This window comes from Leptonychotes weddellii, chromosome 11 (assembly GCF_054177405.1).
Source record: "Leptonychotes weddellii isolate Sample4059 chromosome 11, ASM5417740v2, whole genome shotgun sequence".
NCBI classification, from domain to species: Eukaryota; Metazoa; Chordata; class Mammalia; order Carnivora; family Phocidae; genus Leptonychotes; species Leptonychotes weddellii.
This window is the reverse complement of record NC_138379.1, coordinates 47,909,799-47,921,991: the sequence shown is the minus strand read 5'-3', so window position 1 is coordinate 47,921,991 and position 12,193 is coordinate 47,909,799. Positions and strand designations below refer to the sequence as shown.

The window sequence follows — 12,193 nt, the reverse complement described above, 5'->3', positions numbered from 1 at the left end:
TTGAAGAACATTTAAGTGTGGCATACAGTTTTTAAACAGCACTATTAATTAAAACTTTCTTCTCTGAAAAAAAAAAACCAAACAACTAATTTATGACATGAAGGAATAAGTTTTCCCTAACCAACCAGAAGTGTTTTCTCCAATCTGACATCAAGTAACGTAACGTAATGAGGGCTCATTACATTTAAAAACAAAATCCAATTATCCAATTTTGCAGACACTAAGAAGAAATAGATTTGCTAGTAATAAGCCAAGCAACAGGGGCACCTGGGTGGCTCAGATGGTTGAGCGTCTGCCTTCGGCTCAGGTCATGATCCCAGGGTCCTGGGATCGAGTCCCGCATCGGGCTCCCTGCTAGGCGGGGAGCCTGCTTCTCCCTCTGCCTCTGCCTCTCTCTCTCTCTCTGACTTTCATGAATAAATAAAAATAAAAACATTTAAAAAAAAAATAAAATAAGCCTAGCAACAATGGAAAAAGGGACATTTACTCAGAAGTGCTCAGATCAAGGGGCTCAAACCTGGCACAAGATGGAAAGGGAGAAAAGGGGGAGAGAAAGAGATCGATTACTTCTATACCTGTGCTGCAGTGAAAACAGTAGAGAATGTGCAGTCAAAAGATCAGTCTCCCCCACTTGCTAACATCAGGCCTTGGATTACATGCCCTTTACTGTCTACTCTAGACATTCCTCTCCACTTCTCACCACTCTCTATTTCCTAGCAGAATTTCAGATTGTTTTAGTAGCTAGTGGAGATACCTTGTTATCCTTCCTCCAGCCCAAGGGAATGAATGAGAATTGGTCTAAACTGGTCATAGTAATTCCATTCCCTACTGCCAGTGATTGGTCTTAGGATGCAAATGTAAACCAGTTCTGGACAATGAAACTTAAGGGAAAAATTGGCTGGGGAATTTCCCTTTCCAGAAACGAAAGTAAAAAAAAGACAAGCCTAGCTAGGAAGAGGCCTTTGCTTCTGTTCCTTCCTTTGTTATGTGGAAAAATGGAATAAAGATAAGATGAAAGTAGAGTTGCAGCAGCCATCTTACAACCAAAAGATGACAAGCAAGAAAAGGAAAATCCAACATTTCTAAGGATGGCAAAATTAAGGATGCACGGGGTCCTTAATGATATAGTTGCATGACTAAATCAACTCTGGAATTTCCTATTAATAATAAATATCCTTTTGGCTTAGAGCACAGTAAATTGTTAACAGCAAATACGATTATTTCACATTAATGTAATACTGCTAATTTGAATTTGGGGAGTTTTGTAGGTCCAACTGTATTTAAATAGTATTATCTATTGATTTTTTTAATTATATAAGAGTAATATGGTATTTACTTATACATAAAGAATTTATCCGTAGTTTTATTTTGTACATAATTGACATTACATTAGATATAACTTAGGCCAATACTTGGCATCTGAAATATTTTTCCTTCAAAAGGGATTCATACACATTCAAAGACATCATATTTCCTCAGAAAAGACTCAACATCATAAAAATGTTTATTCTAAGTTAATTTACATATTTAACATAATCCCAATAAAAATACTCTGAGGACTTTTTTTTTCTGGTACTAGTTTGATTAGAACCTTTATTTGTGTATTACTCAGCCATAAAAAAGAATGAGATCTCGCCATCTGCCAACAACATGGGTGGACCTAGAGAGTATTATGCTAAGTGAAATAAATAAGACCGAGAGACAAATACCACATGATTTCACGTATATATGGACTCTAAAAAACAAATGAATAAACAAACAAGAAGCAGAAAAAGACCCATAAATACAGAGAACAAACTGATGGTTGCCAGAAGGGAGGGGAATGGGGAGATGGGCAAAATGGGTATGGGGAATGGGAGATACAGGCTTCCAGTTATGGAATGAAAATGTCACGGGGAATAAGAGGAACAGCATAGGGAATATAGTCAATGGTACTATAGCATTGTATGGTGATGGATGGTAGCTACACTTGTGTTTAGCATAGGATAAAGTACAGACTTGTGGAATCACTATGTTGTACACCTGAAACCAACATAACATTGTGTGTCAACCAAACTTAAAAAAAAAAGTTTATCTTAAAAGAGAATGAGGGGTAAGCTACCTCTACCATCTCCTAAAACATATCAAAAAATGCCTCTGTAATTAAGGTGTAGTAATGGCACATAAATAAATAGGCAGGCTAATAGGAAAAAAAAAGAAACGTAACAGATCCAAATCTATGTGAAAATTTGGTACATGATAAAGGCATCATTTTTTTAAAGATTTTATTTATTTGAGATGGAGCGAGAGAGAAAGAGAGAGAAAGCGAGCACAAGTTGGGGGGGCAGAGGGAGAAGCAGACTCCCCGCTGAGCAGAGAACCCGATGCAGGGCTCGATCCCAGTACCCTGGGATCATGACCTGAGCTGAAGGCAGACGCTTAACTAACTGAGCCACTCAGATGCCCCAAGACATCATTTTTTTAACGATTTTTATTTATTTATTTGAGAGAGGGGGGAGGGGCGGACAGAGAGGGAGAAGCTGCCTCCCCGCTAAGCAGGGAGCCTGACTCAGGGCTCGATCCCAGGACCCTGAGATCATGACCTGAGCCGAAGGCAGACGCTTAACTGTCTGAGCCACCAAGGCGCCCCAGTTTGGCAGTTTCTTAAAAAGTTAAACACAATTGGGTGCCTGGGTGGCTCAGTTGGTTAAGCCACTGCCTTCGGCTCAGGTCATGATCCTGGAGTCCCTGGATCGAGTCCCGCATCGGGCTCCCTGCACGGCAGGGAGTCTGCTTCTCCCTCTGACCCTCCCCCCTCTCATGTGCTCTCTGTCTCTCTCATTCTCTGTCTCGAATAAATAAATAAAATCTTTAAAAAAAAAAAGTTAAACACAATTTATCATATGACCCTGCAATTCCATTCTTAGATTTTACGCAAGGGAAATCCAAACATATTTCCACAGAAAGATTTGTATGTGAACGTTCATAGCAGCATTATTCATAAAAGCAAAAAAATGGAAACGACCCAAGTGTTCAGCAACTGATAAGTAAAATTTGGGATATCTATACAATGGAGCATCAGTCAGCAATAAAAAGGTGTGATGTACTGATAACATGCTACAACATGGATGAATCTTGAAAACATACTAAGTGAAAGAAGCCAATCACAAAAGGCCACTTAGTGCATGATTTCATTTATATGAAATCTCCAGAATAGGCAAATTCTTAAAGACTGAAAATAGATTAGTGGTTCCCAGGGAATGGGGTAGGGGGAAGTAACTGCTAGCAGGTAAGTAGTTCATGCAATAATGAAAATATCTAAAATTAGTGAAAATGACTGTACAACCATGAATTTACTAAAAACCATTGAACTATATACTCTTAAAGGGTAAATTCTATGCTATGTGAATTTAAATTTTTTTTGAAAAAGATTTTATTTATTTATTTGACACAGAGAGAGAGAGAGAGAGAGAGATCGCAAGCAGGGGAGTGGCAAGCTCCCAGCTGGCAGGGAGCCAGATGCAGGGCTCGATCCCAGGATCCTGGGATCATGATCTGAGCCAAAGGCAGACGCTTAACCGACTGAGCCACCCAGGCGCCCCTGAATTTTAATTTTTAAAAACCTAATAAGTAACAAAAACAGAGATCCTAGGATTTGTAACTCAATATGTGAGCTTGAGCAAGTCACTTCACTTTGTCCTTTATTTTTCCATTAGTGTGAATAGCTCCTTAAAGCCTTCCTAAGAGGCCTTATATCATTATAAATTTAAGAAGTTGAATGAAGAACTATCTAATCAGATATGAGTAATATAAAGCTTACAGGGAAAAAGCTGACATCATAAAAAATTGAAAGGCGAGCTTCTACTTCATAAAGAATAAGCCTTTCTCACAGTTCTCAATATAACATAATTTATTAGTTGTCATTCCTTAAGAGCTTGTGTGTCAGGAAGCATAAGTGCTTTGCATGTATTATCTCATTCTCACAGAACTCTAAAGTAAGCAGAAATTAAAAGAAAAAAAGACTATGAGAGGTTAAATGACTTGACCAAAGTAAATACACAAGCTGGGCTTAAAAACTCAAATCTTTTATCACTTTTTTTTTTTTTTAAAGATCTATAGCACTTTAAACAACAATTTCTATACCAAGGTATAACAAGAGCAACAATGGACTAAAAATCTGAAGTCTGGGTTTGAATCCTGTTTCTGCCATTTGATGATTCTGTGCTTTTAGGCAAGTCAAAGAACATTTTAGTTTTCTCATTAAGAGAAAATATTAATCCCTGCCCTAATGTATCTCATAAAATAATACAAAAAGGCACTAATATATCTTTCAGTTAAAGTTCTGTAGAAATGTTAACGGGTAACTACAGAAATGTAGTACTATTGATAAACCAAAAACATGTTGAAAAACGAATGGTTTTAATAATCTATATAGTCTCTCTAACGGTAACATGTACTAAAGCAGTGATTTTTTTTTTTTTCTTAAAGATTTTATTTATTTATTTGAGAGAGAGAATGAGATAGAGAGAGCATGAGAGGGGGGAGGGTCAGAGGGAGAAGCAGACTCCCCGCTGAGCAGGGAGCCCGATGCGGGACTCGATCCCGGAACTTCAGGATCATGACCTGAGCCGAAGGCAGTCGCTTAACCAACTGAGCCACCCAGGCGCCCTAAAGCAGTGATTTTTAAAACATACTCCTCTCAAGCACACCCAGGTACTGTAGACTGAATGTTTGTGTCCAGCCCCAAATTCATGTTAAATTCTAACGTTCAATGTGATGGTATTTGGAAGTGGGCCTTGGGAGGTGATGAGGTCATGAGAGTATAGCCTTCATGAATGGGATTACTGCCCTTAGAAAACATGCCACAGAGCTTCCTTCCTCCTCTGCCATGTGAAGACACAGCAATAAGACTGCCATCAATGAACCAGCATGTGGTCCCCATTGGACACAGAATCTGTCGGCAGCTTGATCTTGGACTTCCAAGCCTCCAGAAATGTGAGAAATGCATTCCTATTGTTTATAAGCCAACCAATGTATGGTATTTTTGTTATGGCAACTCTAACACACTAAGATACCAGTTGTAAGTAGGGATCACAAACCAAAGCATCTCCAAAATCTTTAATAAAAAAGTTCAAAACCACTGTTTTTGGCATCATCTACTGGCTTCTATCAAGGAACAGTGAAACCAGGATTTCAGGCCTTAACCCAAGAAAAAGTGCGGTGTTTTGAGACTAAACAGCAATTGAATCCTGGTTCTGCCACATACTAGTTGGGTGACCTTTAATCTCAGTCTGAATTTCCTTATAAATGCAGAGAAATATCTACCTTGCAAGGTTGTGATCAGATTAAATAAATATACATAAAGCTATTACTACAATGACTGGCACAAAGTACCTACTTGGGAAAAGAAAGTGACTGTTATTATTACATTACAATACAATAATAATAGATATTATTACATATCTAGCAATATTCTGGAGTTACTAAGTTAATTTGAAAAACTAAATTATGGAAACTCAAGGAAAATCATAAACTCAAAACCACTTTGAATATGCGAACACATCTAAATAAGGTTTAATGAAATTAAAGGCGAGAGATTATGAATTGAAAGAGTTGAAAGAGTAAGTCATATAAAAGACTGTCAAAGGAACAGGTCCAACTTGAGAGTAAGAGATGGGGAAATGGAAAAAGATGGGTAGATAAGAAAAATGCAAATAAATGAATAAAAGGAGAAATAAAGAACGATGCTTTAAAATTGAAGTGAGACTTCATAAATCAAGACTGAGGAAAGGCTGAATGCTGGAGTATTTGAAAGAAATAAGACGCACAACTCAAATTAAGTATTGCCAGGATAACAACTATGAATCCAAAAAACATAATGGGTCTCAGACACTCAAGTCTTAGTCTTTAATGGCCCTACCACTAAGCTTCTACTGCCTTAGTATGAAGATTTGAGTTTTCTTTTTTTTTTTCTTAAAGATTTAATTATTTATTTGAGAGAGAGAGAGCACAAGCGGGAGAGGTAGAGGGACAGAATCTCAAGTAGACTCCACACTAAGCATGGAGCCCAACTCGGGGCTCCATCTCATGACCCTGAAACCATAACCTGAGCTGAAACCAAGAGTTGGGTGCTTAACCAACTGTGCTACCCAGGCACCCTGAGTTTGTTTTCTTATTTATTAACAAAAAATATTCAAATGAAAGCTCTTTTTCTAGGGCAGGGAGAGAGTCTTTGTTACCACTAACTTTAGACTCAGCTGAGGCTTGCCTATGTTCTAGTAAGGAAATAGAAAAGAAAAACATAGGAAAACAAGCCACTTGAGGAGCACATAAAATTCACCAACATAGTTCTTCTCTTCACAATATTATAAAGAAGGATTTTTCTAAAGAACTTTATTTTCTAGGATAAGCAGTTAACAAAGCAGACCAAAACATCTATTTAAGGAGGGTAAGTTACCAAAAATTATACAATCTTCTAATCAGCAGATTTTCCCTTTATTTTCTCTTAGTGTTTTTCTTTTCAGTTCTCATCTTCAGAGAACTTATTTCAACAAAGTGAGAAGCTGAGCTCTAAACCTAGCTGTAGCATGTATAGTTATTAAAAAGCTAATATTTTTACAGAAGAGTGCTGGTATACTAAAGGACCAAATTTTAGTTTAAGAAAGGCAGCAATTAAGACACATACCAACAATAAATGTTACATTTATTTTTATACTCCAGGTTAATTTTCCCAAATAATCTATCATGGATCAGTTCCCAGATCCTCCTTATTCATGTTACAGTTTTACCTTTCTGTCTTCTAAAGCCAAAACAATCTCCATTTTACCTTATATGAGGCCTTCTACTACCTCTTTCCATTGTGCATCCAACATCTATCTTCTGTTAAGGTTTTCTCACATTTCTACTGTGTATCATAGTCAGGTCTCCAATTCTTAATTTCCTCCCCTGGTTTTTTCACACCCCCCCCCCCAATTCTCACCAGCTCTCTACCCTACTGTTTTAATTTATGGGATTCTTCTTTCTCTTTATTCCAAGTACCTTCTTTCACAGTACTGCATCTCTTATCCTCATCTCCTTTTTGATCAGTTTTTGTACGTATTACTTCTTTAGAAACTAAGGTTTCTCCTCTCTAGTCTTTACTCCAAGTCTATGTATCAACCCATCTCTAAAATCCCAAATACACCTTTTTGACTACCTCATACCTATTCTTTCTACCCCTTTTCTCTTTACAGTCACTAGTCTCCAGAATACTATTTGATACTACAAATACCCCTCAAAAAAACCTGCCTATTCAATTCCCTCTGCTTTCTAGTAATTACCTCTCCCATGTTCAACTCATACCCGTCTCTCCTACACCTGAGTACCCCCTAATCTGGCACAAGCCATTCAACAACCTAAAATTCCCCAAACCTATCTCTTCAACAAAGCTCCTCCTTTCCCAGTAAATGGTTTTCCCCAAAACATTTTAACTGGCTACTCTGAATGCTTCATTAATTCTGAGTCTTATCAAACCAGTATATACCTTCCATCAGACTTATTTGCCTGGCAAAAATCAACTGCCCAAATATTCTCTTTAAGCTTCCCATACCTTATCTCTGCAGCACTTTCATTCACTAAACCCTGTTCCCAGTCTTTTCTCCATCTCTAGAGTCCATGGTCACTCTCTAAGCACCTCATCCTCCCCTCCTCAGCACATTCCTATTACCTTTAACAGTCTACTTGGCTATATTCTCCATCTTTTCTTAGCCCTGTTTTCAAGCTTTCTCAGTTCTCCCATAAGAGATCTAATCTCCTAATCATCCCCTCACTCTCTGAATCTGCCTCTTACACCTCTAGGAACTCTCTCTAGAACCTTCTGCTCCCTGAATCATGGAACACTACATCAAAAACTAATGATGTAATGTATGGTGATAAACATAACATAATAAAATAAAATAAAATAAAATAAAAGAGGCACTAAAACCTTCTGCTCCCTAGTTTTCTTTCCTTCAACCCTGCCTCAGGTGTTCTCATTTCCCTCAGCTTTTCTTCTTTTTTTTTTTTTTTAAATCTTATTTATTTGACAGAGAGTACAAGCAGGGGGAATGGTAGGGAGAGGGAGAAGCAGGCTCCCGCTGAGCTGAGAGCCCCACGTGGGGCTCGCTGGATCCCAGGACTCTGGGATCATGACCTGAGCCGAAGGCAGACCGCGCTTAACCGACTGAGCCACCCAGGCACCCCTCCCTCAGCTTTTCTAATATCTAGTTCTTTCAGTCTTCTTACTACTCCCAAATCTTTCCCTAGTTGTTCCCCTAATTCCCCTCAACTTTTCTCTCAGTCATTCTCCATTTCCCTCAACCCTCTCCGACAGATATTCCCCGACTTTTGTCACCTCTACTACCTTTCCTCAAACCTCCTCCATCACTTCTTCTGGAGGTGCCTCCTACATCTCTTAAATGATCCTCTCAGCTTTCTCAATCTGCCTCATTCCCTCCTTCCTTCAATACTATGTCTTCAAATTTCCATCGACTTGGCGCCTCCCCTAGTTCCCAAATTCGCCTTCAACACCATCTAAATGTCTCCAGGCCGCCGCCAATATTCTCTCCCATCCTTAGCTTCCCTTGCCATGGCGCTCTAAACGCCCAGAGACACCATTCTCTAATGGCCGGGGCCTAGCCTCTAGGGAAAAGGGGTATGGGTCACGTACCCCATTCGCATCTTGGCTCCGCTCTGACTGCCCCCGCTGCCGGGGAGAGGTGGGCGAGAGGGCAGGCGGCCGAGATGCATGCTCTTCTCGAGGGCCGACATGAAGGGAAGGCCTCACGTAGACAAACAGTAGCCTAAGCTTCGTCCCACGCCAAGTGAGGCCCAACCGGTCACAGCTCGCTCCCCTAGCGACGCCCAGTGCCTTTGGACAGCACCCAGCTACCGGCAGCACCGCCCACCGCCCACCGGCTCCGTAAACTCCACCCCCTCTCCTCAGCCCTTCCACCGGAAGTGCGCAACAGCCCTCCACAAAGGAAGCTGGGTAACGGAGTTTACGGTTCTCTCAGACCCCAGGCGGAGACCTCATTGACCCTCGCCGGAAAGACAAGCCCTCCTAAAGGCAATGCACCTTGGGCAATGAAGTCCTCAAAGGGCGTATCCCTTTGCGCTTGCGCTGCTGGAGGCGACAGCGGCGAACCTCGGAGAGGTAGTGTAGCAGAGCATGCTGGGTGTTGTAGTCTATTTGCGGGAAGAAGTCTTGGCGCCTTTCCTTCTCACAGCTTCTCGCAGACTGTTACAGGAAGAGCCGCTTCTTCCTGCTTCCCAGACTGCCCGGCGGCTCCGGTTGCCGGGGAACGCAGGCGCCTTGGGAAAGGATGGCGGGAGGCTACGGCTTAGGTACTGGAGCGGGAGTTCAGTTGGTGAAGAAGAGCTCTGGCTCGTCATGAAACAACGAAAAGGCCAGGGGCCTGTAGTCGTCCGTGGCCGCAAGAAAAGAGGTAACCTGAGCGACCAAAGATTGAGGAAAGAGTAATAAGGCGGAGTTAGGGGAGCAAGGTGTAAAGAATTCTAGGGAGACTCCCACACGCGCCTGTAAAAAAGTGGGGAGAAGGGAAGAAAGGGGGAAACAACCAAGGAATCAAAAGGTTAAAAGAGAAGGCAATTGGCCGTCCAACGAATGAAAAGGAAATAGGGGCTGAAGTGGGGGGGACAAAACGGGCAAATAAATGGGGCGAAGTGAGGGCTAAAAGGTACAGGCAGAACGTTTCTAAAGAAAGGGAATAAAAAATACTAGGAATTTTTTAACTTTTTAAAGTGAGATATAACGTTGTCTTAGCTTTAGGTTGTACAACATGATTGGATATTCGTATATATTGCGAAATGATCACCACAGTAAGTCTAGTTAGCATCTATCACCGTACAATTACTAAAAATATTTTTTCTTGTCATGAAGAGAGACAGAGCGAGAGAGGGAACACAAGCGGGGAGAGTGGGAGAGGGAGAAGCAGGCTTCCCACAGAGCAGGGAGCCCGATGCGGGGCTCGATCCCAGGACACTGGGATCATATCCTGAGCCCAAGGAAGACGCCCAACACCTGAGCCACCCAGGCGCCCTGTCTTGAAAATTTTTAAGATGTAAAATTTTTAAGATCTTTTAGAAACTTTCAAATATATAATATGTACATTATTAACTATAGTCACTGTGCTGTACGTTACATCCCCATGACTTAGGAGTTTGTTATTTTTTTTAAGATTATTTATTTACCAGAGAGAGAGGGAGAGAGAGAGAGCGAGAGTACAAGCAGGGGGGGCGGCAGGCAGAGGGAGAAGCAGACTCCCCGCTGAGCAAGGAGCCCGATGCAGGACTGGATCCCAGGATTCTGGGATCACCACTGGAGCCAAAGGCAGACGCTTAACCGACTGAGCCACCCAGGCATCCCAGGAATGCTTTTGATAACAAAGTTAAATGTGTGTTTGTGTGTGGGAAGGTATACCTTTGGAGTTCCACACGGACTGGAAGACACATAAGTTGGAGAGGTGGTATGTCAATAATTCTAATAGGCAAGGATCATGTTTTATATGTTACTGAATCCCTAAGAACAAGCACAAAGCAGGAGTTGGTAGATGTTGGCTGAATGAGTCAAACCTGAGACAGTAATGAAGCATGAAGGGCTACAGGCAGGAGTTGGGAAAGATAGTTGTGGAGGAGAGAGGAAGAAAGAGTGGAGAGTGACAAGGTGTGGTAGTGTTGGAGTGAGGGTGAAGGCATGAGAATCTGAAGGATTTGAGAGGATGAAAGAGTGTGTAGCAAGAGGACCTTATCAGGATAGTAGGCTTAAGAAGAAACGTGCTCACCAGAAGAGCAGGGAAATGTTAGCTGCAGAGAGAACAGTCGCCCTAGTAACCCAGGACAGATCAAGAAACTGGAAATTGAATCTTTATAGGGCTGCCTCCAAAACAAACAAACTGTGTGTGACTTTGCCTTTTTACATTATAGGTAAAGTAGTATTAGGAAGAGTGATAGTACATTAGGCCATTGGATTGAGACTGAATCTACAGTCTGGAAATGAATCTTATCCAAGCTGTTTAAAGATAACTAAGGCAGTTCTGAGGCAGTACCTTTCCTGCCAGGAATGATGGGAGGATATGAAATAGAAGCATGGGTATATTCAATGCTGGTGCTCCCTATGCCAAACCAGTCAAGCATATTTGGTTGATAGGAGGAAAATAAAAATAACAATAACTTAAGAATGTCCTTCTTGCTGTACCATGTATATATATACAATAATGCTCATATACACACCTGTGTATTATTTTTATATTGAAACTAGTTATCCAGAAGGATTACGGTTTGTCATCTTGAACTATAGAGAGCAGAGAAGATGTTCACTTTAGAAATCCAAAGACTGACTTACATAGGTCTCCTGATCTGATAGACTCCAGTATATTTTCTTCTTGTTAGGCGTGACCACTCTCCAAGTGAAAAGTAAGAGGAATAGAAAGGTGTGTGTAATATGGGAAGGGTTTCTTTTTTTTTTTAATTCCAGTATAGCTAACATACAGTGTTAAATTAGTTTCAGTTGTGCAATATGGTGATTCAACAGTTCTATATATTACTCAGTGCTCATCATAAGTTGTATTCTTTACTCCTCATCACCTATTTCACCCATCCCCCCACCTCTCCTCTGGAAACCATCAGTTTGTTTTCTATAGTTAAGAGTCAGTTTCTTGGTTTGTCTCTCTTTTTTTCCTCCTTTGTTCATTTGTTTCTTAAATTCCACATGAGTGAAATCATATGGTATTTGTCTTTCTCTGATTTATTTTGCTTAGCATTTTACGTTTAGCTCTATCCATGTTGTTGGACATGGCAAGAGTTCATTCTTTTTTATGAGTGAATATTTATATTCATATATAGTTTCTTTTTTTTTTTAAGATTTTATTATTTATTTGACAGAGATACAGCAAGAGAGGGAACACAAGCAGGGTGAGTGGGAGAGGGAGAAGCAGGCTTCCCATGGAGCAGGGAGCAAACTGAAGGCAGATGCTTAACGACTGAGCCACCCAGGATCTCTCATATACAGTTTCTTTCATTTTTTTTTAAGATTTTATTTATTTATTTGACGGAGACACAGCAAGAGAGGGAACACAAGCAGGAGGAGAGGGAGAAGGAGGCTTCCCATGGAGCAGGGAGCCCGATGTGGGGCTCGATCCCAGGACCCTGCGATCATGACTTGAGCCGAAGGCAGACG

The 12,193-nt window shown here is 40.8% G+C and overlaps 2 protein-coding genes across 3 annotated transcripts in view; one reads left to right on the top strand and one right to left on the bottom strand.

Annotated features, from left to right (window-relative positions):
- PPME1 (protein phosphatase methylesterase 1) overlaps positions 1 to 8,928 on the bottom strand; it is a 76,268-nt gene extending 67,340 nt beyond the window's left edge. The window contains exon 1 of one of the 2 annotated variants that reach the window (XM_081798812.1): positions 8,666 to 8,928. In XM_081798812.1, the coding sequence (XP_081654938.1) occupies positions 8,666 to 8,766 (101 nt within the window). In that variant the 5' untranslated portion in view covers positions 8,767 to 8,928. The remainder of the gene's footprint in view (positions 1 to 8,665) is intronic. The other variant, XM_081798813.1, reaches the window with a different exon arrangement.
- Positions 8,929 to 9,202: 274 nt separating this feature from the next.
- The window catches only part of C2CD3 (C2 domain containing 3 centriole elongation regulator), a 140,562-nt gene continuing 137,571 nt past the window's right edge, over positions 9,203 to 12,193 (top strand). Inside the window, exon 1 of the mRNA XM_081797327.1 lies at positions 9,203 to 9,443. Within this exon, the coding sequence (XP_081653453.1) occupies positions 9,389 to 9,443 (55 nt within the window). The 5' untranslated portion in view covers positions 9,203 to 9,388. The remainder of the gene's footprint in view (positions 9,444 to 12,193) is intronic.